The following is a 25,861-nucleotide window of genomic DNA, read 5'->3' as shown; positions in this document are numbered from 1 at the left end:
ATCAAAAAATGAAAATAAGGTACAAAAACAATTCTGGATTTCTAATTGGCCAAAGACAAACAAAAAAGAGATACAACTGACTGTAATGCTAAACTATTGGACCTGACAACCATTGGGCTATTTAAAACAAAAAACCACCACTTCTAGTTTTAATGTTATATCTACAGAAATGATTTCCTATTTTTTCGTATTATTTCTGAGCAATAATCATCTTCGAACTAAAAAAGTCAGGTTACCTGTTTTAAACAACATTTCACATATACTTCATGAGAAGTAAAGCATGATCCATGATAGAAATGAAACACACAAATAGTAAAATTAAAATTATTCTTGGATTTTAAATAATCTATTCCTTTTCTTGACAAAAATTCCTGATCTAATAAAGAACACATTTTCTTAAAAAATAAAAAATTCTCTGTTAGAAAGGAACATACTAGTTAATTTAATTTTACATTCACTTTATTGCTATAGAAATTTTAGTTATAAAACCATCAGATTACAGATACAGTGATGATAAGAACAGCCAAAGAAAAGATCAACTGTCTGTTATGCAGTTGCTTCTCCAACTTAGTGGATAATTGTTCCATAAATAGTCGATTAAAGTGAGCTCAATCAAATAAAATAAGAGCAATCAAACAGAATTATTCTAGTCCATTAAAAAAAAAAACAAAAAAAACCCACAATGCCTTTATGCTTATAGGCCGAGGAAAAAGATATGGACAACTGATGGTTACTGACAAGTTAATAATGAATGTATTTTGATAAAGTCTAAATTACATGCACACATTTAAAAAAAAAAAAACTAGTTACAAAGAACTAATATACCTTACTTTGGACCACTGAAGTTTTGCAATACTTTAAATATTTTCCAATCATGCAACAGTAATAAAAATCAGATGAGTTTTATAAAGGAATTCAGTGAGGCTCAATGAACAGGATTTAACAATTCATACAAATAAAGTCACAGCTGTATACTGTATCCAACTCTCTAAAATTTACTAATTAACAGAGAAAGGATACACACTGTATTTTTTTTTTCATCAGTTACCTTATATATAGAAACTTTCTCATGAAACTTTTTAATCAGGTTTGCTGAATGAACATTAAATCTATATGGCATAAACTTCATTATTATCAGAACAAGTCACCAAGTATAGTCACTTGAGTTTACAATTAATTTTCAGCTAAAGGCTTTTATTTCATGTGGGGTCTCAAGAGTTGAAATTTTTTTATGCAAATTCAAGCCTAAGAAACCAAGAAAATTGGCAGTTTAGAATCTAGATTATAAGATTCTAGAAAGATAATACCTGAAGTCCCCACATGAATTAAGAAAGAACAAGATTTTTGTTTGTTTTAGAATCCTAACTTACTCAAATTCTTTGACAGATTATAGTCAAAAGAAAAAGTGAATAGAAGATTGCACCTTACAATACATACCTATTGACCTCTGTCCAAAATGGTTATGCGATTGAAATGATTTTACAATCACACAACTAATAAAACTATTGTTTTGGGCTTTTTATAGTCAAAATTATACAAGTTATTAATAAGACAAAGAAGGACTAGCCATTAAAATAGTGACAAAGTCCCTCCTTCTAAATTATGGGCTAAAGAAATTTATTCCATAAAACAGCATAGAATTAGCTTGCTTGTTTAGGTGAACTTTTAAAATATATGCAGTTTCTATTTCCATTAAAATTATTTTGACTGAAATTATCAAATGGAAAAAAGAATACTGTCTCAACACATCCACAAAGAATAAGTGTGGGACAAAATTGGGAGCTTGTACCACATGCAAAGTAGAGCTACCATGAACTGGCGTGAAAGAAACTTAGCAACTTTTTGGGTGAGAAAGGCAAGAAATTTATGTAATTGTGATGTTAGGCGTAACATCGTTTTAAATTATTTTGTCTTTTACTTAATAGACTTTTGGTTATAAGATGCAAACCTACTTACACCATGAGCACAAAAACTTTTTTTCTCAGAAACCGAAGAGACTTGATTTAACACATTACAGAATTAAACATTTTTACAGAGAGAAATTACACAACCTGGAGCAAAATCAGTGTAATACCTGGCATTTACAATCACTAGCAGAAGTACCAACTGCTTACAATGTTCTTTTCATGTAGAATTTAACTGGATGTTAAACTATGCAACTGTTGGTGCCAATCTGCTTATAAAAGCAATGCTCTGGAGACACAGTCTTCTCACAAATAGTGGACATGCAGGTTTCATTATTAGGTGTTCCACAACAATCCTTAGTTCATTAAATAAGGTCCTGAAAGATAAGATGATTTTCTTTCAGAAATATAAACACAAAACATTATTCTAGCCAAGTATAAAACAATAGGAAGTCTCTAAATGTTAAAATTCCTTTCACAAGTAAAATTATTTGAACTTTTAGTCATCAGAGGTACTAGAGAACACTATTACTTTCCCCTCATAAAAAATTAAAGGCAGCTTCTATCTAATTCAACATACTGTTTTTGCAACGAACACTAAAGTGGCAGCACAATAATAGGACTTTGGAAGTCCTAGAGTGCCTCTGACATTTTACTAGTTGGGAAATTATTCAGTTGTATATCTGCAAAATGGGCATAACACCTTTATAAGCACCCCTCACAGAATTATCTTAAAGGACATACAGGATGCAAAGCGATTTGTGACAAGTCAGTAGAACTATAGGTGTCTTGTTTGCCTAATTTCAAATTCCGCAAGCTGTCCAAATCTCAGTCTATTTTGGAAAACCACCTTCGTTGGCAATACTCATCGCTACTCATGTCCTGGAGAGCTGAAGGGTCATCTTTGAGTCTTCCCTTTGGGGAGGGATTGTACATATCTGGGGCTCCCTGCTGACCCACGGACTTCAGTGGACCTGAAAGCCAAGAGAATTTCTACCTATCCCTTCTTCAGCCTTTCTTGTGCTTCCAAAGAGTTTCCCAGCTTTGATGAGCCCTAAGGGCATCTGAAGAAAAGGCAGCATGGGGAATGGAAGAGTGAGACAGAACTAAAGGCAGGAAAATAAAGGAAGTTTGCTGGAGAGACACAGGAGCAGTGTGGATTCAGGAAGAAGGAGAAGCCGCCCACCGAAGTGGATACTGCCGGACTTCCCTGAGGATGGCGCCGTGAGCACAAGGACAAGAGAGAAATAGAAGGAAGCTCTCAGAATCCCAGCAGGAGGACAGTCGGGCAGCTGACAAGCATGTTAAGCATCGCCTGCACAAGGCACCGTGTGAGTGACAGGGGACAAAGGAAACTCCGTCTAATGAAGAGACAAGCCAGCTCCAGGCAGACCATGAGTTAACAAACAGGGAAGGAGGCTTGCAGAAGGACCACTTCTGCTAAAGCCTGAGGAGGCCAGAAGAGAGGAAGGCCACATCCTGAGGGGCTGAGAAACTGGGAAGGCCCAGGGATGCCAGACAATCTGGGTCTGAGGAGAGACTGGATCATGTGGAGGAGGACTATCCAGAAAGAGGATGAGGGAAGAGGAGAGGAGGAGTCCAGGGGTGAGAACACAGGGGAGTTCACAGGAGAGCGGACGAGTCAAATTTCAGGTAACTATGATCAGCCAAGGCTGAGATGTCTGTGAGGCAGCCAGGGACAGAGCTGGGTGTCAGGGGAGAGGGATCACAGCTTGAGTGATGTAAGGGAAGAGGAGTGACTTGGGGGACACCCACCACATGTGGGTGTGACCCGGCAGCAATACAGAGAGAAGGTGGTCACAGGGGAGACCCCAGAGCAAACCTGTCATGGAAACATCCCGAGTAAGGACAGGTCAGTGGCTGAGCCCCAGGAAACGGAAGCCTCCCAGGTGCCACCACAGTCTCTACCCCAGTCCTCACTGCCAGGATGGGCAAGGCAGTATAGCTGAAGAGGCAGACACCCCCCCAGCCCCGGCTGTCTCCCCCATTAAAAGCACGGACTCTCTCACATTTCTATCCATATCCCCAGCTTAGCACAGTCCCTGGCATGGAGCAGACATGAATGAATGAACAACTAACTACCAACTGACACTACTCATTCATTCATAAAAAGCCACCAGATTTGGCAATGGAGCAATCTTTGGTAGAAGAGAGAAGAGCACTTTGGGTTGAATGATGACGTTGGAAGTCAGACTGCAAAGTGTTAAGATCCCTTTGTGTGTTTTTTATTGTGTAAATAAAATCTGTTGTTTAAAAAAAATTTTAAATCTTTCAAACACTATAAAAATGTCACTTATGACTGGAGTATGCACCAATTGGAAAACCAGCTGGGTATGGGTTCAGGATATCCACAGCTTGAACCTCGCTCTCCTAAGAAGCCCATAATTGAGGACAATTCACAAAGACCATCGATATATATATTTGTTCATCATCACGTTATTAATACCTCTCCGGACTTAGCCATATAATTGTTGGCTGTGTCCTAGTGATCTTATACTTAGGTGAATTATTTCCGAAGCTAGTTCCCGGTATCTTTCCAGTGCCATACATAATTAAAACAATCCTGAAATGCTTTGATTACTTGCAAGATAGTAGAGGGAAAAGTCATTATAAGAGAAATGGTAGGAGTAAGTACATATAGCACCTACTATTTGCCAGGCACTGTGCTAAGTGCTTTATCAAGGCTGTTTCATTTGATCCTCAAAACTACCCTGTGAGGGAGGTACTATAGTATTCCTATTTTTGAGTTGGGAAACCTGAGATTAATAAAGTTTAAGGGCCTTGCCCAGGGCCCTATAGCGACTAAGTGCCTGAGGCTCCACTTGGATTCAGGGTCTTCCTGACTTGTGTTATGAGCCACTTTTACATTACACTGTGGATCTGGATCCTGGGGGATGGGGGGGGGGGGGGGGGGGGGGGGGGGGGGGGGGGAGGAGCAGGGAAGGCATGAAGGAGAGGGCTGCACACCACTGCAAGCACAGGCTTCCTACAAAGTGTGGGCGAGATCCAGTCCAGCCCTTTCCCTGCCTCCCATAGGCAAGGGGTCCTGAAGGCTGCTCTCCATGCAGGCTGCAGGGCCCACTAAGCTGGGGGAGCCACTTCTGTCATCTAGCCAACAAAGATGTTCAAAGGCCTCAGAACATAGAGGAGGAGCAGGGAAGACAAGGGAACCTGCCCTTCTTCCTCAATCTGAACAAAGGCCAGAGACCCAGCAGCCTGCATCTCCGTGCCCCAATGTGACCTGCTTTCCACCCAGCCTGGGGATGGTCCCTCTGGGGAATCTAAAGATAGGTCAGAGCCCTTTGCAGATATGGCTACATAAGAGCACAAAGTATGCACAAGAAGAACTGGGCTTAGTACTTCTTCACTATCGGAGCACTCTTAACTAGATACCTGCAAGTAAATCCCAAATATCCCCAGGGTAAAACCTGAATTTCTTAACTGGACATTCAAGACCCACAAGGTCTGAGCCCAGCTTATCCTTCCAGGCTTCTCTCCCACATCTTCCCTTTCTGAATCTTTGGCTCCAAACAGAAGCTCCCCGCTGTCCCCCCCCCTCCAAATAAATCTTGTCTTCTCCCTCCATCCCATTCCACTCTTTTCCTTCCTCTCCCCATTCTAAGGTTTTCTTCTTTCTGCTTATCTAAATTCTGTGTAACTTGGGGCACTTTGATTGTAAAAAATATCACATACCTAATAGTGTTAGTCACACACAACAAAAGTACATTAAAGTTTTCTTAAAACTAAGAGTAAATCTCAATCTTTCTAAATTTTAACATGGCAGCTATGTGTTAAGTCATACAGAATTTATAAAGCTAATGATTAGGGTGTCTTTCTTAAGGGTAGTTATAAGTCTTTTTTTTAAAGTTGTAAACTTACCGACAATATGGATTTCTTCGGGAGGAATATCGCAGAGTAAGAAATCTGTAGTATATGAAAGGCTGGAGTAAGCTTCCTTGACCACTAGAATAATACAACAAAAAATAAATGTAATGAATATACAGTATGATTAAATTCACGCTTTTCCATCATTAAATATTTCACTGTATTCTCATACTTTAACACATTATGGTTGGAAATGTGTGCAGAAAGAGCAAAATATGTGCCTATTTTTTGTTAAACCAGAATCATGATTTCACCATTGCAGGGAGCTTCTAGTGAGAAGCTTCCTTTATCAAAGTAGGCTGGCTCTTTCTCTTCAACTTAGCTTCTTAGAGAAGTGCCTAGGACACTGAGAAATAAAGTGACTGTTACGTACATACGTACAAAGTGACTGTACGTACATATCTTCAGATACATGTGTATAGAATCATATGCAGTAAAGCATTAAGAATCTAAATGCACAAAAAATAAGATGTGTACACATGGTTTCATAGCAATTAGAAGTTTCTGTCAATTAATTTATGTTTTAAAACTGACCAGAGATGTGTAATGATTAAAACAAATGTTTAAATTTATTTTCAAATACTTAACTTTGAGTGCTATTTGCTACATATAAATGAAACTAAGGCCCTAAAACTTGTGTGATTTGGTCAAAGTCAAATAAATATATATTAACTCATTAACTATTTGAAAACAGACATTACTATTTCCCATTGATAGAAAATTACTAGCTTTTAAACTATCTAAACATTAGTTTTCTAATCTACTATTTGCTTACCTTAAAATTTCATAGACTTTATTGCCCATTCTTCTGCATTAACAATTTGTTTAAAAAAGTTTGGAACTGTTTTGATTATATAGCATTATTTTCCTAATTTTATTATTTTACTTTGCTTTTGATTTTCATCTTTAATTTTGGAAGCTGATGGTTTGGCTATTCAAGGACCAGCTGGCTAGGAGAGGAAACTCACATCAATGCCTAGTTATTTCCTGCACAGACTATTGTCTTTTTGTGTGTGTAATGGGGGAAATAGTAGAAAATAATATTCTTTAGTGGATTACATCTTTACAGTTGCACAATTTTTAATATAAAAGGTAAAGAGAACAGAAGATTCCACTGTGCCTATTGAAATAAATTATTCAATTTGGTGGAGCCAAACACTATCTTAAAGGGTCTCAATCAAAAGATGTCTCTCATGTATATATTAAAATCATACAAAATTCCTTGAAAGATGTAACAAGGATAACTTTGTTTGATTACCTACTAATTACGACCATCTAGTAGGACATAAATAGGGAGATAAAAGTCTGCCAAAGGCTATTTTCCATTGTCAGAGAAAACATCCAGTATTGGCTGAAATGAAGAAAGATTCCCACAACACTGAATGAAGTGCTGGCAAAATATGGTCTATAATCATTCAAAAGACGTCAGCTTTAACTAACTATAGAGGAAAGACCAAATGGATGAAAAATTATAGTGGTCCAAGTTCCTAAAGCTTATCAGTCAGTATGTATACCTCTGACAGTCTGCAAAAGGACAATATAAGTGGCCTAAAATTGAGCAGAAGGAAGAATGAATCAAATGCCAACCAGATTATGCCCTCTGGTTTTTATGATCCCAAACTTCTCTAAATCAAAAACAAATCTTAGTAAAATCAATAATTTTGTAAGGATGTTATATGACCTTAAGTCATAAAACAGCAAAGATACTTAAAGCATTAAAGCTGTGAATAAACCAAAGAACAAAGAGAAACATTCAGTAGTTCTTTTTTTCTTTTTTCATTTTTTTTATTTTGAAAAAAATTCCTTTACAACATTATCCTTTGCATTCACTTCTGTTCCGACTTTATCCCTCCCTCCCTCTATCCCCTCCCCCAGATGGCAAGCAGTCCTATACATGGACTATGTATATCCTAGATACAATATAACATTCAGTAGTTCTGAGCAGAAGGTAGCATATAATCAACAAACAACTGAATATAAGTGATGCAAGAGAGATCAGAGATGTAGGCTCAAATAGGAAATGAGCAAATCCTATATCAAGAGAGATCAAAGTGGATCACTCACATGATCCTCCAGTATCTCTATAACAACCAGGAGATATTTAGTGTCTCCAACATCCTGCATATTGAATGGTGGATTTAGATAAGGACATAGACAAGTGACCAAAAAAGAAAAAGTATGAATGACTGAAATTTGCAATTTTGGATGGAAGCCCTAAATAAGGTCACAGATCCATAAAATTTTCTAAAGAAATTACTAATATAATGCTCACTATTATGGTAACACAGGTGCATAATTATTACACACACACACACACACACACACACATACACACACACACACACACTTTGGATGAAACCCTATAAGATGGTGCTTTACCATGCAAAATCAAAGAATAAGCCCAGTGAAATCTTGTATTCTCTGTAGTATGTGCTCTGTGTGTGTGATTAGCAGCATGTTCAAGGAAATATACTGTTTGGTGCATCCTTCAGTTTATGGGCTATCTTGTTAGTTAAAACCACAATATTATTCAGCAAAAATTATTCTAATCAATGATAGCAATGACATAATATCTGTAAAGTTCTAAGACATAGTAGGCATTGAACAAGAACTTGTTCCCTTTCTTATAATATAGGAAATCAATAATCCATCAACAAGAGAAAGAGGCTAATAGAGCAAACTTTCCTCTTTATAGGAGATGAAAAAAAACATATTTACCTACTTAAAAGTTGAATTGCTAGGAGGACCATCTTAAATTCTTCTATTTATTAAGTAAAATATATTTTAGATTTGCATACGTAAACAAAAGCCAAACTAATTTCTTTAGCTGACGTTTCAACTTGTACTCAGTTTAAAAAAAGAAAAAAAAAAATTGAAACAACTCAAGACAAAAAAGTAACCAAGCCCTAGCAATCTGGAATTCTAAAAAATAGGAAAATGTCATCTTAAATTCCTAAGGGATGAGTCACTCTCTTCAGAATATATAAATGCTGGTTGGACTGAATCGACAAGAGGCAAGGAGAAACAGTAACAGCTTTCCCCACATACTGGTCATCACTTTGAATGTAACAGTGATTAACAATAAATGAATGGGGGCTGCTAGGTGGTGCAGTGGATAGAGCACCAGCCCTAAAGTCAGGAGGACCCAAGTTCAAATCTAGTCTCAGACACTTAATACTTCCTAGCTGTGTGACCCTGAGCAAGTCACTTAACCCCAATTGCCTCAGCAATAAATAAATAGTGAACAGCATTTCTACCCTCAAGGGAAAAAAATAACAAATAGGCTTACATTATACCAGGAAGAAAAAATTAGCTCCAAGAAGAGCAATATATGGAACTATGGAATCTCTCAATTTTTCTCCCCCACCCCCTTTGTCTCTTGGAAATTAACTCTCAGGAATAAAAAAGACAACGCAAAGATGCATATGGGAGGTAAGTTCACTCAGGGCAGAAACTACTTTGTGTTTGTCTTTATATCCCAAGCACTATGACAGCAGCTGACACCCAGTAGATATAAGCATTTGTTCCCTGAGTGAAGGAACACATTAGCCTCTCTTTATCCATTAGTTAATATCATCAATCTAAAAATAATGCATCAAATGAAGTCCTTATATTCTTACCTGAGAAGCATAAAAACTGTAGCAGGCATCAAGAAAATTTCATTACATGCGATAAATTTCAGAATGTTCTGTTGATTAGCATTTAATTTTTCCAGAATAGATCTTAGTAGAGGCAAACTATTTGAACCCCTTGCCTGAAAATAAGGAGGGAAAAAATGAAGCATTAGAAACTATAAAATGCTATTTGACTTCCCAATTGTTTTCTTATTTTAGATAGCAAAATGCTACCTGCAGCAGCAAATACAATCAACCAAAAAAATCTGTATGGACTAATAATACAAAGCAAAGAGAGTACAACAATGACAATAAAGGTCACAATTAATAGATTAACGTAAAGGAAAATACCTCTAAAAGACATAAGAATTCAGATTATATGTAATGTCTAATCTTGTCTCCAGAGAACAGAAAATGAACTGTACACTTCTGTGCTCTTAAGTAGGAGATTATAGGAGCAAGTTGTTAGATGTGATGTTATTTAAAGTTACATACTGGCTTGTTGTGTTCAATTTGTTATACACAAGGAAACCGTGAAAGGGGCAGCTTATTGGGAAATAACATGGTATAAAAAAATGAAAAATTACCAACAAATATTTAAAAAATAAACAGATGCTGGTTATGTAAATATAGTTACAAATAATATTAATATAAATGAATAAGCAGTAATGCCAAAAGAAGATTTACTCAAATGTCTCCTTTACCCAAGGCAGTTTTATTTAGGTCCATATCCCTTAACTATCCAATAACTTCTAAAAGAAGCTTGTGTTTTAAAGATATTTTATATATTTCAAATGTTAACCAAAAAAACGAGAAGTTTCCAAAATGTTTTTCTTTTTTATGTTAATGTCTTTAATTCGTTTTGTTCCCCTCAGATGACAGCAAGTTAATGAACAAAGCTGATGTTTTTTCTTTCCATATTAACATCACTGTGTGATGTTATATAGATTAAAAATGGGACAATTTTCCTAGTCAAGTGTTTAAGAAAGAATGCCTTGCATTTATACCAAGACTTACAAAGCATAAGAGCCAATGGACCAGACTTGGAGTCAGACAAAAGATCTTGCTCTAACACCTAACTCTGTGATCAGGCACAGGTCAATTAGCCTTGAAGTCCAAGACAATGTTCTAAGATTCAATTTACAAATGGATTTAGAATTAATTGATAAGTTTCCACAATAGGTATTCTCGATATCAGTGAAATCATAAGAGCAGATTTAAAACAGTAACAAAAATCTTACATATTAGGAAATTGCCTGGTCCAATTACACAATATGGAAATTAAGTCCTTGTTCACCATATTTATGCCCTAATATAGTTAGGCATAAAAATGGCAGATTTATGTCATTCTCTACGAGTAAGGAAAAAAAGAAGCAACTCTGAACAACAATGTGTAAAGAACCCTGATCATTCAGGACATGGAAGCTGAAGGAGCCAAATAAAGGTTCAAAAAACTACGACTATGAAACAAAGACCAGCGTTTTGGAAAAATAAGTCACTTCCCCTCCCCCCAATCATGAAAAAGCCAAAATTAAAACCATTAAATTATAATATAAGTAGTAGAGATAAGAGTAGAGGAATCTGATTACCCTAATTGCCAAATGTAGTAGTATTCTTCTATATAAAAAATTAACCATGGCAACTAGGTAACGCAATAGATAAAGCACCAGCCCTGAAGTCTGGAGGACTTGAGTTCAAGTGTGGTCTCAGACACTTAACACTTTCTAGCAGTGTGACCATGGGCAAGTCACTTAGCCCCAACTGCCTTAGGGGAAAAAATTTATTTAACCATAAAACAAGATTTTTGAAATTTATCAGGTGACATACTTACATCAAGAACCTTTTTTGTGTATGTAGCAGCATGAAGTAATGAGAATAACAAAACTGGAAAGATACTCACTGAAGCAAGGAATTAAGGAGAATATTTAAAATTCACCAAATATTTTATATTTCAGCCAACTATCTTCAAAAGATCATCCTATTCAGAGCCAAAGGGGAAAATATGGAAACAAGTATAGAAATGCAAACCTAGATTATCCAAAATCTGAGTTTTGTTTAGTCTTTTTTTTTTTTTTTAAATAACTAAATTAAGCACTGGCATTTTTAAGAAAGGAAGATTATAGCAAATATTCTCTTAAAGTCATATTTATGTCAAAAGAACTATTGTACATATTGAATAAAGCTTTCTTAGTTTCCAATGATCAATAAAATGACATATACTTCCTTGGGTACCTTAAAAAACCTTTCTGTCCAAGGATGGTTTTGGTGTAGGAAGGTGTTGCTGGCACAGTGGACAGAGTGCCAGGCCTGGAGTCAGGAAAACCAGCCTCAGACATTTCCTAGGTGTGTGAACCTGAGCAAGTCACTTCCTCCTGTTTTGCCTCAGTTTCCTTGTCTCTAAAAGGAGCTGAAGAACGAAATGGCCAACTCCAGTATCTTTGCCAAAAAACAAAAAACAAAAAAACCCCCACAAACCCCAAACCCAAATGCTGTCACGAAGAGTCAGACGTGACTAAAAATGACTCAACAACATTCTACGACAGCCCCAGGTTTTAAACCAAGTTGACCTCAAGAATGATTTGGCTAATCCAAACCAGAGCTAAGGGCCTAATGTGAACAAACACAAAACAAATTAACAGGAACTCTTTGTCCATTAGGTGCCATAAGTGGCATGTAGAAATAAACTTAGTTAGATTTCTCATTCACCCTGAAACAGATTTCCAAATAAATAAAACACTGCACTAGCACAGATTATATGTTATTTGTTGTAATGTCCAATTCAAATATAAATAATTCAAATTCAATATAAATACCTAAATAACTTTAATAAATATATTCCCTGACCAATCTCTTCTAAGTTATGCCTATATATTCATTAAGTGCCTTCTATGTGCCGAGCACTGCACTAATAAGACAATATCAAAACATTCCTGCCCTTGAAGAACTACATTGTACTGTGGGAAAATAACAGGCAAACAGAGAAGCAAATACAAAATGTAAAAATTAAAGGCCACATTGTTTTTAGGGGACAAGGGAGAGAACATTAGCACCTACTGGCAGCAGGACAGTGCTCCTGTAGGAAGGGGCACCTGAGCTAAGGTTTGAAAGGAGGAGACAGAAGGGAGCAGTCAGACCCGGAGGTGGAACACCTGTCATACTTAGCACATGAGGCCCACAAACTCACATCAATTATATGCCTGGGAGCTACCAAATTTTATAAAACAAAGAGTCTTTCTATTCATTAACTAAAAATAAAGGTATTGCTTGGAAAACTAGTGGGATCCTGGTTTTTAAGATCTTTAGATACCCATGGGGAAGGTTCACACCCTTGTAACATCAAGGAAAATACTAATTTTCTGGATTAAAATGGTGAACAGTGATGAAAACATAAGAAATAGAAATGTCCTGGCTATTGCTGGATCTGTCTAAGATGTGTCTGACTCACTGTGACCTCACCTTGGGCTTTCTTTGCAGAGAAGCCGCACTGCTTTGCCATGTCCTCCAGAAGCAAACGGGGCTAGTGACTTGCCCAGGGTCACATGGCTCTCAGGTCTGGGCTGGATTTGAACTCCGCAAGAGTTCCTCTTCCTCCAGGCCTGGCATTCGCTTACCCACTGAGCCCCCAGAAATGCCCCAAGTGCCAAGGCCTGGCAGGGGAGGGGCAGAGACCCGGCCCCCCGACTGTCCAGCAGCCCGGCAGGACCCCGCACCAAACTCGGCCTTGGGTTCAGCTCCCCCCTTCAGGAACCAGCCCAGCCGCCCTCGAGCTCCGGGCCCAGACAAGGATACTGGTGACGGGGTATGAGTTGACAAAGATGAGCGAATACAGAAGGTAATGGCAGCTGTCCTCCAGCAAGGCCTGGGCTAGGAAGGCCCTGCTGAGCTGGAAGTGCGGCAGTCTCTGGTGCAGCCTCAGCGCACTGGTGAGGGCGTTGGCCAACAGGGCGCGCTGGTAGAAGCTTGCCGCCTCATGCAACCTGTGGAGCACCGAGGAAGGTTATCCCACAAGGCCCAGCCCGCCCCACTCCTCCTCCCCAGGGAGTTGCATCAGAATTGCACAACATTCAGAGTCTGAGCAGGGCAGAGATTGCTTCATAAACATTCTTCAGGTACAACTGAAGGCGGCATCTCTGCCTGCAAGTGCCATCAGTGCCAGGTCATTCTACCCATTAAATACACTTAACAGCCCCCACTCACTATCCAGCTCCCCCAAACCATTTCTGAGAGGGCTTTGTATACCAGTCACACACAAAAAGTGAAGAACAAAATGTCCCTCAATTTTAAAAAAATCATCCAATTTTAAGCTCCTAGAGAGCAGGGGCTGGTTTATCCTTCCTTGTATTTACAAGGAAGGATATCTACAAACTATTGATTATAGCCAGCTTCAACAAAACTTGTCAAATTCATGACCTAAATGATTGTGCAAAACAGAACAGGCATAATACATACCCAAGAAGAGGAAGAACAAATAAAGCAGAGCAATAAACTGTGAACAATCGAGAAAGCCACATTGCCGTATCCAGCTTATTGGTCATCATAAATTGCTATATTTGAAAAGGAAAAAAAGTAAGGAAACTTTTAGTAAACTAAACATTACGAGTCTATTTTGTTAGGATAAAGTGGTATCTTTCCTAAATAAAATGATTTAGTTACCCTTTAAATTTTCCTTCAGAACACCAGTTAACATCTTGCAAGGAGTCTTTCAATTTAAAAAAATATGTATTACATTCAATGAGTTTGTATGAGTTTATCAAGATGAGGTAAGTTTTGCATTAAAAGAAAACCTTTAAGCTATTATTTCAAGAAAATTCAAGAAATGTACCAAATTTTTTTTTAAATGGAAATTATATCTAAAAACAAGTATTAACACTGGCAAGAGGTAGACTATGTATGATTTTTAACAAAGACCAACAGTCCTCCTCTATAGTACTTATAATATTCATGTTTTAAAATTTTTAAAGTAATAAATCACACCTAGAAAAAAGCAAAAAAATATAGTTAGATTATCTTGAAAGCAACATAACCCCAGACATACTTTGGGTCTTTTTTTTCATCATCTCAAGTTTCTCAGCATCTTTTTATATTCTTATGTAAAAAAGATGGACACTCCCAGACTTGTACTTGTCATTTCCCATTTTCTTGTCCATCTCTTGCTAAAAATCATCTAAAATCAAACCCAAATCCTCTTCTTTCTTTTGTGGTTACCATACTTGGGTAGCCAATTTTACAAACATTAGCATTGTTTATCTAGCAAACTACTTCCCTCCTTCAAAAATTTATTTTAAAACTGACATTTATTCTTTGACACATAAGTGAATTTACATTTTCATCCCATCCTATGAGCACAAGTTATACTTCTACCTTGTATCATTTTTTCCATTTCTAATTAAAAAGAAAATGTGAAGAGAATTTAAAGGAAGAAACAATTTAAACATATTTTCTTAATTTGATCCTCACAACAATCCTGCAAGAATTAATAAAAACAGCTAACACTCATGTAGTGCTTACTATGTGCCAGGTACAGTACGAAAAGCACTTTACAATTATTTTATTTGATCATTACAAGAAGCCTGGAAGATAAACTATTAGTATTTCCATCATACAGATGAAAAAACTGAGACAAACAGAAGCGAATGGTCTTGTCAAGGATCATACAGCTAGCATCTAAGATTGGATGTGAACTCGGCTCTCTCTTAACTGATTCCAAGCCCAGTTCTCCATTCATGATACCACCCAGTTACCCCTAAAAAAGTGCTGCTATTATCGGATTTTTATCAATTAAGAAACAAAGGCTCATAAAGGCTCACATAGCTACTGTCTGAGTTAAATTCAAAACTCAAAACTATGCCTCTATCCACTTTACCACCTGGTTATCTAATAGATCCACATATTAAAACACTAATAATAGTTTTACAACCTCTATTTCTCTACTTTTCATATATTCTTTAATATTTTATAGGGTAGTGACAATTTCATTTGGAACAACTTTTTTTTAATAAGTTACTGGTTTATGCGTAAAGGAATGACTATCCTATTTGAAAAGAGTTTCTTCAAAATAATTTGGTACTGACTAAAAAAATAGTTCAATCGGTATTAACAAATTAATTTCACAAAACACACAATCAAAGAAATTTCAATAAATATAAAGTATCCATCCCAGGTACTTGAATAAAGATTCACTTATTTAGCCAAAGCCGCTAGGAAGACCAGAAAGCAGGGTGAAAGAAATCAGATTTAGACCCACAGCTCATAAGATTTCAATAAAAGCTCCAAACAGATGTATGACAGATATATAGAAAATCACATCATAAACAAATTACAGAAACAGATTCATTGATAAAAGTTCATGATCAAATAAGAGAAAGAGGATCAAAGAAGATAAAAAAGGATAATTTCGATGACCTAAAATTTAAAAGTTTTTGCAAACATATCCAATAAAAGTAAGATTAAAAGAGAATTAACTGGGGGAAGGAGGAGAAGCTATAAATTTTGCGGCAATTTTCTCCCATGCAAGTGAGAAATTGTCTAAAGACAGTTCTCAAGGAAAGAAAGCTGAGCGGCGTTTAAAAAAAAACTAATAATTTGGGAAATACAAATGAAAGCACTTCTGAGATCTCCCTCCACTGGCAAAGCTGACAAAAAACGAAAAGGACCCACTGGAGGAACTGCAGAAAAGCAGGGCCCCCCGATGCCCAGAGGAGGCAGCTGCATGGGGGCCAACCATCCCGCAGGGCACCTGGGAGGAGCCACCACAGCGTACACTATAGTATCAGCATTCTAAGAACAGTCTGAAGATTTACATCAACTGATTAGGAACTGGTGGAAACACAACAATTCCTACCACCACCACCAGGCTTAAAAGCCAGCAACTCGGAGAGCTCTAACGAAAGGGTCGCGCAGGTCCCGAGCAGATCTACCTGCTAACACAGACTCAGGGGCGGAAGCAGAGCTTCTGCCTGTGTCTGCTCATTACAAGGGATTTTCTTGTTTTTTCTCTTTTTTACCCAATGATTGAGGGGACTGGAAGGATATAAAAAATAATAACAAGATTAGCTTTAGTGAGAGATATTAGCTTGTAATCTAAGCTTCAATAGCTTAAAACTTCAGTGAGAGTTTGGGAAAACTCTATTTACACTGGAGACGTCGGAGGGGTCAAAGAGCAGGCCCCGGGAATTTTGCCGCTGACATCCGGAGCAGGCAGGACCCCAACTTGCGCGGTGGCTGATGATGAGCCCCGGGAATTCCCCCTGTGGTCCTCCTCCTCCTCCTTTTCCTCCTCCCCCCTCTCTTCTTCCTCCTTTTCTTCCCCTTCCCTCTTCTCCCGGGGGAGCCCCGGCCCCGAGCCCTCCGGAAACAGCCGGGGATCCCGCGCTTCCGGGCGCCCCCCCCCCCCCCCCCGCCTGAGCACTCACCACGGCGCCCGCCCCCTGGGGGCCGTTCGGGGCTGGATCCGCCATGAGGGAGAAGCACGCGGGAGGGAGACCCTGCCGAGAGAGAGAGAGAGGAGCAAAGGGCGGGAGTCGGCGGCCGTCTCTTATCTCCACCGCCGCCCCGCCCCCTCAGGCGCCTCCCGCCCCCGCGCGAGCCGGGGCGCCTCCCTACCACCGAGGTCCGAGCGGAAATACCTGCCCCGCGCCTCCAGTCAGGTTCCCGAGGACGGCGGGGTGCGGAGCGGCGAAGGCGGCTCCGGGCGCCCAGGGAGGCCCGCACTCCGCTCCGGCCAGCCGGCAGCAGCTCCCACCTCGGCAGCCGCAGAACCACGAGGACCCGGAAATAGTCTCTCTATATCCGGGGAGGGCTTGAGGGCAAAGCGGCCCCGAGGCACGGCGGGAAATGTAGTTCGCACTTCGGCTCGGCGCTTGAGGGGGTAACCCTCAAGAACCTGTATTGGACTACTGGCAGCCTAGGGAAGGGGCAGAGGGGAGGAAGGAAGAAAAAATGGGAACCAAAGGTTCTGCGGGGGTGACTGCTGAAAGCCATGTTTATTTTGAAAAAGAAAAAAGAAAAAAAGTCTAAGATGGAATAAAAAGAAACAAAGATATCCAACCCCCCTCCCCTTATATTGCAAATGGGGAAATACCCCCCACCCCAGCTGGTTGTGAGAGCAGAGCGCCGGCACAATTCTGATGCCCGGGTCAAGCCTCTGCAGGGCCGAGGGGCAGCCATGGCACAAGCTGGCGTCCCGCCGGGGGGCTGCTAATCCTGAGAACGCGCCCCACATAATAGGTGACTCCCACAGAGGGTCTGACCGATGGGTGTTCCATGTAGGCAAACCCCGAGCCGGTTCCTTACTGTGCTCGGGGCGCTCGGGAGGCTGCAGAGAAGGTGCCCACCTGCATGGGCAGAGTGTCCTCAGCAATGATTCTTACTATAACCTCTACTTTCGTTGGTGTGCTTCATTTTCCCACCCAGATGCACCGCTTGCAGCTGGACTCCATCATTCTCGGGGGAACCTCCTAGGAGACTGAATCAGGCTGGATTATCCTACCTTATCAATACCCTCAGTACCATTTTCCTCCCTGTGGTTTAAGGGCTGGAGGACGGAGCCAAGAACTCCTCCCAAAGCCTCCGTTTAAAGAGATCTTTATCTTCATGTTCTCAGCCTTATCTTCATGTTCCCACCCAGCTACACTTATTTGGACTGAATCAGTCATATCCCTCTCTCCCCCCCCTACCCCAATATCTTCCCTTTCTCCACCCCCTGCCTCATGTTCAGCTTCCTTTTGTGCCCTTCCATGTGTTGGCTTTCAACGATACATTGTAACCACTCCAAGAGCAGGGACTGTCTTTTTCACATTGTATCCTCGGTGCTTACTTCCCCTCTCAGATTTATTTATTAATGTTTTTTTTTTGGGGGGGGGGGGGAGGGGAGGGAGAACTAGGTGAATGAGGAGATTCTTTGCTTCAATTGCTCCCTAGCCTTAATCACTAAAAGGGTACAGCCTCAGTCAAACTAAGATCTGTTGAAGATCTTAGCTTAAAAAAGCCAAGGTCATCCAAGGCCATCTCCATCCTCCTGATCTACATCTGGCCACTGGACCCAGATGGCTCTGGAGAGGAAACTGAGGCAGGTGACTTTGCCCAGCCCTTCCCCACTTAAATCCAATTCATTTGATGTCATGGTATCACCTCCCTGATGTCATGGTCCTCTTCCAGAATGAAGGAAACAACAGTGGCTGGAACATAAATAGGCCACTTAATAAATGCTTATTAACCAATGGAAGGTTCCAGCTTCTCATTAAAAGTGATTTTGGAATATCACTTTCCCAACTTCTTATTTATTCTTACCTAAACTCTCACACTGACTTCTGAACCAATTTCTTTACTTATAACCTCTCCCTGATTTTTACCTTCCCTTTACATTGCTGCCTGAGTCATCTGGTCAATGCCCAGAACGAATTGGTCTCTTTTCTTGAAAAGCCTTCAGGGCTTCTTCTGGGCTTACCTCTTAAATAAAGTACAAACTCCTTAGCCTGTCATTCAAGGCTCCCTGAAATTTAGCTTCAGTTTAGCTTTGTAGCATTTCATATGAATTTTCGTCATGCATTTTCTGTGTTTTGCTAAGCTGGACTACACAGTTGTAACTAAGATAAGATGATAAGGACTTTATCTCAGGGAAGACAGTTGCCCAAGGAAGAAAAATGTGCTCCAGAATAAGAAATTTAAAGGGCAGCTAACTGTAATTTTACTCCTCTAAGAAATAAAGGCGGGGCAGCTAGGTAGTGAAGTGAATAGAATACCAGCCCTGAAATCAGGAGGACCCTAAGTTCAACTCTCGTCTCAGATACTTAACACTTCCTAGTAATGTGATCCTGGGTAAGTCACATAACCCCAATTGCTTCAGGGGAAAAAAAAGAAAAGAAAGAAGGAAGGAAGGAAGGAAAGAAAGAAAGAAACAAAGGAAGAGAGAAAGAAAAAAAAAAGAAAGAAAGAAAGGAAAGAAGAGAGGAAGGAAGGAAGAAAAAAAAAGAAAGAAAAAAGAAAAGAAAGGAAAAGAAAGGAAGGAAGGAAGAAAAAAGAAAGAAAGAAAAGAAAAGAAAATTCAGGGAGTATGACCTCTTCCCTAAATAAATCCACCTTTTCCCAGAGGGAATGGTTATCATGAATTCTTCACAAGATCAAACCCAACATTTTGGGGACTGCCATCATCTGGTGTTTCCATCACCAGATGGTGATATCACCACTATCCCTTCCCAGGGTAGATCCAGCTATGAGGCTTAGAGAGGGGATATGAGAACCAAGCATAGAGCAACCAGAGGGGATTTTCATGAGGCTTCATGAAAGGAAGAAAGGGATTTCTAAGGGCTAAGAGTTGGGAGGTATTCCTTTGCCATAGGAGTTTTTATGTGTATATGCCTCACAACAATTTCCCATTCAGTAGATTAATTAGCAAACATTTATTAAGCACCTATTTACCATGCAGCAGACTGATGCTAAATCCTTAAGATATAAAGACAAAAGCAAGAGTCCTTTCTCTCCAGGAGTTTACATTATATTAGGGATGCACATACATGTGCATAAGGGAAACTTGAGGGGACATTTTGTGTTTGGTGATGGAGGGGGAACTGAAGAAGACCAGGAAAAGCCTTCTGCAGAAGCACTGGGGCTTGAAGCAAACCAGATTTGTGAGAAAGGTGGGACAATAGTACAACAGAGAGAAGAGGCAAGATAGAAAGGAAAATTCTATTTCAGAAAACTGTAAGATGCATGAAAAGGTAGAAGTGAGAAGGTAAATTCCAGGTATGAGGGATAAGCAGTGAAAAAGGATTCAGTTAGGATATAAAAAAGGTCTGTTAGACTGAATTGTAGGGTTATCAGAAGAAAGAAGTGGAGGGAGCTCAGAAGCCAGACTGGAGCTGGATATAGATCTGGGAATCATCTGAAGAGACAGAAATGAGCCTGTGGGAGCTAATGAGATCACCAAGTGAGAGAAATTGAGACAGAGACAGGAGTGTTATGAAAAAAACCCAGGGAGAGGAGAATATCAGAAGTAAAGAAGGACATCAAGCAACAGTTAGATGCTGCAAAGGGTGCAAGAAGGATGAAGATTGAGCAGAATGTTGTATTTGTCAATTAAGGGGTCATGGATGATTGAAGAGAGCAGTTCCTGCTCTATTATAAGGTTGGAAGTCAGATATAACAGGGTTACAAAGAAAATAATAGAAGAAAAAGCAATAAATATAGACAATGCAGCTATAACCATAAGCACTATAGATTGGTTCAAACGCCGTAGTATCAAACCTCTTAATCAAGTCTGACAATCTAAAATGAATCCATAATAAACACCAATCTCATGCCCCATCTTTCTAGGAAATGTGTTTGTAAAAAGCTTCTTTATAATATAGTTTCTAGATATGAATGATTGAATGAGTTAATTAAAAAAACTTTATTAGCATATGTTCAATGCTAAGGAAGTAAAGTGAGTCTTGCATGCAAGGAGTTTACATTTTAGTATAAGGAGACCCAGATTAAGATGGAGTAAGAAAAATGAAACATTATTAGAGACAATGACAGTTCACTCGACGTTATCTGCACTGGAGAAGATTTTTTTTTGGTGTGGGTAATTACTGGGATGTTGAGTGGAGCCATAGCAGAGTAAACTGACTTACCTTTCCCAGGATGATGGACCAAATTGGTATGATTATGCTTCAGACATGGAAAGGGAAAGAAAAATGGAAAAAGGAGTACTCAAAATAGCAACTGATGAGGTAGCTTAGCCATGAATTGAAATATAGCTGGGGCAGAGGCTGTTCTAGATGTAATGAGCAAGGGAGGCAACTACCAATCAACTGAGCACAGCATAAGTATCAAAGTATCTGATTATATGCAACATAAACAGAAGAGAAAGTTTCCAGCCATGTATTTACTATAACAAAATCTAATTTAAAAAAATTAATTTGTATACTGTAGATTTGTTAGTAAAATTTTGGAGGGAATCAGAGGTGGGCAGATGTTTATATATGTTAGGGTTTGTGATAACTCCAAAATGTTGTGTTTTGAATTATTTATCATTTCTCCCTTATCTAATTAGGTTTTTTTCTTCTTGGACAGATAATTGAAAATAAACTATTGTCACTTATGCTGCTTTAATTTTCTCGTTCCTTTCGATCACTAAGTAATTCATGTTTATGAAATGATGAATGCAATAGTTGTCATTCTATCAATATTTTTCACAATATAAAACTCAATATGAATCATATAATGCTTTAGTGTAATTTATTGGTTTCTTATATGTACATTCATGGGGCAGTTTTAAAAATAATTAGAATACCCTCATCATCAATATCATTGTCAACCTCATTATTTAAATAATAAACACATATTGATCACTGGCAATATGATAAGTAATTAACAAATTATAAAAATAGTCATGAAGCCTGTCTATCGAGATTGTAATAGAAAGATAAAATGATTTTTAATAGCTTTTAAGAAGGTAAATTTGTGGGATAACTAAATATTAGTAAATAACATTGTTGTTATTCATGCTTGCTTTTCTGTTCTCAAATTTGAGAGGGATATGGAAAATGGAGAAAGTCACAAAAATTATTAAAAATTTTAGAAATAAGACTTATAAGGGACTGATTTAAACTGAAGAAGAGAAATTTAAGAGGATTTAGTAAAAATAAGAGTTAGTGTAGGGTTACTTGTACTTTTCATAGGATAAATATTTTGAAGTTGCTAATAGTATTTAAACTCCGTTGAAAACAGAAACAACTAAACTTTACATTTTGTTATCAAGTTTAAAAAAGAAGCTACCATTTGGCACATTCTCTTCTTCTTATACTGAGAAGAACTTCTCCCCCTTCCTCTGCCCCTGTCTTGCTCTACCTCAGGATCTTGGAATCTTTATTTCTCTTAACCAAGTATTATCCCAGTGTCTTCTCTGATTCCTCTGCTCCACCAAATTTGTCTTCAAAAGTTGATCAATAAGCATATTTCATGCTGCTTGTCCCAGGTGACAAAATTATTAAGGCTCTAGATTATGACTTTTTAAAGTACACCAAAATGTATTTCTAAAATCCAGTTGGCTATCATAAAATGCAGGTCAGTTGTTTTCCATCCTCCCTGAAGATGGAATAAAAGAAAACTGTCAGAAAGTCTATATGGCTCCATAAATGCTGAGAGAAAAAGAGACAAACTAGAGTGTGAATAATTTAAGTTAGCTAGAAAGAGAAATTTCCTGTATTGCTTAACAGTTCCATGAATTGCTAAAGTGAAATAATAGAATCTCCTTCTTGGTAAAGCTGTATACTAAAAACATTCCTAGGAATACAATATACATTTGAAAAACTTTCAGGAAATAAGTCCCAGAAATAGCTGGATGTGTCTAGAAATACAATATTGATATTATTTCAAATAAAAAGTACTGTTCATCTGTTCAACATAGTGATTTTCAAAAGCTTGAAATTTGATATTTTTGCATCAAAAATAAGTAAAGACTCAAAGTTTTAAATTTTAAAATAAAAGGTTCAAAGACAGATTTTAAATAAAATAAGAGCAATTTTCCTTGATGCCTTTCCTTACCTGTATCTGCTCAGGTATTTCAAAAAAAGAATGATACTGCTTTCACAGCACTAAAAATGTACAACAATGTTTCAGTGGCCTGAGAGACAAAATTAATGTGCTTCCTTAAGCGATCAATTTGCTGTGTGATTCAGACATTAGACAGAAAAAAGCCCAATATTATGCATTTCCCATTTTAAATCTTAGCAAAACCAAAATAAAAAACCCATGTGAATATAATTACATGTTAAAAATGTGGATGCAGTTTTCTGCTCACCTGGTAAATGTCATAAGTAATGGAAGATTAATAATGATTATAATTAATTGAGCAGACATCAGTGGGTACAGACTTCCTCAGTTCCAAAAAGCTCTAAAATAGCTAGGTATGGTAGTATAAACCTGTAATCCCTCCTCCTGAGAAAGTCTGAAGCTGTGGGATCACTTGAGTTAGAGAAATGCTGCATTAGGGCTTAAGATAATAGCGTGCCTGCATTAAGCCTAAAACCAATATGGCCAGCCCCTAGGAATGGGAATGGAGAGTGACCAATTCACCTAAGGAGGAACAAACAAGCTCAGGTCAGAAAAAAGTGGAGCAGGTTGGGATTGGACCCATGAATGGGTCACTGAACTGCCAGTCTAGCCAGAATAGGACCCATTCTGAAAAAGGTGGGGAGGAGCAAAAAGCTTCAAAAAATCAGCACATTAGGCAATATAATAATTCGATTTTGGTTCCTTCCTTGCTAATATCCTATGCTGCATTAACTATAGTTCAAAACACAGGGGAGAGTCATTTATATATACTCAATTTAAGGCTCTTCTAAAGTCATAAATATATGAGCTAAAATTTACTGAAGCATCATCAGTAGTGAAATATCATTAATAGCATATTATATGCATAATATGACTACTGGAAAATTTACATGCATTGGTGGATGGAAAATTTTGGCAAATTTTCTACCTATGAATATTTCAAAATGCTTGTGAAAAATTTATCATCCTCCACTACTGATAGATTTGGTTGTCAATTACTAGGATTTATGCCATCTAGTGATAAGTTTTAAGTCAATTATACTAATGAAAAATGATCCATCCTGCAGTATATACTTGAAGTAGACTGTCAAAAGCTGTCTGCAGAAAAATACAGGTTTTTATTTAAAGACATTTATAACCGTAGTCCCTTGACGAAAGCTAGTGAGATAGTTCTGCCTTGATGCCTTGATTATGTATACTTCTTGTTTATGATTCACTTTTATTTCTTTGTTTTCTTATAGAAATAACCCTACACAATATACTGCAATACCAGCGAATTATGCAAGGAAGCTATCAGTAAATTAATTCTATTTGAATTGACTGTAACACAGAATATTTATTTTAATTATGATAATCCAGCATGAGAGGTCATATGTTTATTGGCCTTAAGGCCCTGTGAGGAAATAAGAATGCTTATGGGGAGCACCTACTTTAAGATTGAAAAGAACCATACTATCTAGGGAGCACAACCCAGTTTAGAGTAGCTTTAGAGTAGCATCTGACTTTTGTGTCCCAAGAACCCCAAGATCGATCAATAAAACACTGCCTCCTTGCTCAAAGTCTTGAGCAGAAACCCAGGCTTGAAGTCAACATTTTTTCTCTTAATGAAGTGACTTCTGTCTTTATCATACCAATGCCTGGGAAGCTAAATTCAAATGTCTTTCTTGAATTTTAATTAAATTTAGTATTATTTTCAATTAATATATTGTTAATATTGCATAGTAATATATAATATAATAATATGTTGATATTGTTATTGATTTATTATTATTATTGCTTTTTTGAGAGGCTATTGGGTTTTAAGTGACTTGCTTAGAGTCACACAGCTAGGAAGTGTTAAGTATCTGAGACCGGATCTTCTGACTCTAGGGAGGATGCTCTAACCATTGTACCATTTAGCTGCCCTCCAAATATCTTTCTTCAATCTTTGAGACATTAATACTGAACTGGTGCAAAATCTTGTATGACCTAGAAACCCCAGAAACATGGATGCATGGAGGCACGGATAGTCTGTTCTCCTAACTTTTTTAAACTCATAAGGTAGAAAACCCCAATCCCTTTAGATAAAATAAATGAGTAAACATCACGAAAAGCAAGAGACAGCCGCTACAATGGGCCCCATCTGAGCCTTGGAGGGAGAGAGCCCAACACCTCTCCCCTTATAACATTGTTTCTTATTGGATGCCATTGGTGGAGTCCATCCAAAAATGCGTCCAAACAAGAGAGAGAAAGCCTAAAGTTAACCAATCCCTGTTGGAGGTACCTTCCTATTCTGGTTTGAGAACTGCAGTCAGTCATTTGCCGCGTGGTCAACAGGCCCAACCAGGCACAGAATATTTACACGTGTCTTCACAACTATCTTGGGCTCCCTAATCTCTTCCATGTGAAGAAGTGAACAAGTGCCATTCTCTACATGTGTCTATTCCCTATTACAAAAATAAAAATACCTCATAGAAAACTACATAAAGAAAGAAAGGACTTTCAGATCCTGTAGTAACAGGACTTGTGAAAAGCCTTTGCCCCATATATTCTTTACACACACAAACACACCAAATGTATTACTTAAATATGTACATATATCATAATATGTGTATATAGATATATCTATATGTGTGTGCATGTATGTATATATGTGCACAATGTAAATATACACAGGCATATTTTATATATGTGTGTGTAATAAATGTCCTATATACATATATAGATATATATATATTCATGTAGAGCATGTGTATGTATGTATCATACAGATCCATGGCTAGACCCAAGGCAGCAGCTCTATTCCAGAGACCCAACCTGACCCATTATTTTTGTTGTCTTTGTATTCTGAGTATTCTTAGATTTCCACAATTTTTCTTCCCTCCGTCATCTTCTTCATATTCACTCTGTGTCACCTTACTACTG

The 25,861-nt window shown here is 38.2% G+C and overlaps 1 protein-coding gene across 1 annotated transcript; it reads right to left on the bottom strand.

Moving 5' to 3' along the window:
• Positions 1-441: 441 nt before the first annotated feature.
• On the bottom strand, positions 442-17,211 carry TMEM33 (transmembrane protein 33). Its single transcript, XM_003773292.4, has 8 exons — positions 17,050-17,211; positions 16,837-16,908; positions 13,874-13,968; positions 13,214-13,401; positions 11,256-11,323; positions 9,431-9,564; positions 5,805-5,888; positions 442-2,281 (listed from the first exon to the last, which is right to left on the bottom strand). Exons 2-8 carry the CDS (start codon positions 16,879-16,881, stop codon positions 2,152-2,154), a joined length of 744 nt encoding a protein of 247 aa, XP_003773340.1. The 5' UTR covers positions 16,882-16,908; positions 17,050-17,211; the 3' UTR covers positions 442-2,151.
• Between the last annotated feature and the right edge of the window lie 8,650 nt (positions 17,212-25,861).

This window comes from Sarcophilus harrisii, chromosome 6 (assembly GCF_902635505.1).
Source record: "Sarcophilus harrisii chromosome 6, mSarHar1.11, whole genome shotgun sequence".
Taxonomy (NCBI): domain Eukaryota; kingdom Metazoa; phylum Chordata; class Mammalia; order Dasyuromorphia; family Dasyuridae; genus Sarcophilus; species Sarcophilus harrisii.
This window is presented reverse-complemented; position numbering and strand designations above follow the sequence as displayed.

Coding starts and splice junctions, on each gene's coding strand:
- TMEM33 (XM_003773292.4), bottom strand. CDS start 16,881: ATGGCGGATCCAGCCCCGAACGGCCCCCAGGGGGCGGGCGCCGTG. Junction 13,969..16,836: donor CCCAGGGGGCGGGCGCCGTG/GTGAGTGCTCAG, acceptor TTTCAAATATAG/CAATTTATGATGACCAATAA. Junction 2,282..5,804: donor CGAAGAAATCCATATTGTCG/GTAAGTTTACAA, acceptor CTTATCTTTCAG/GACCTTATTTAATGAACTAA.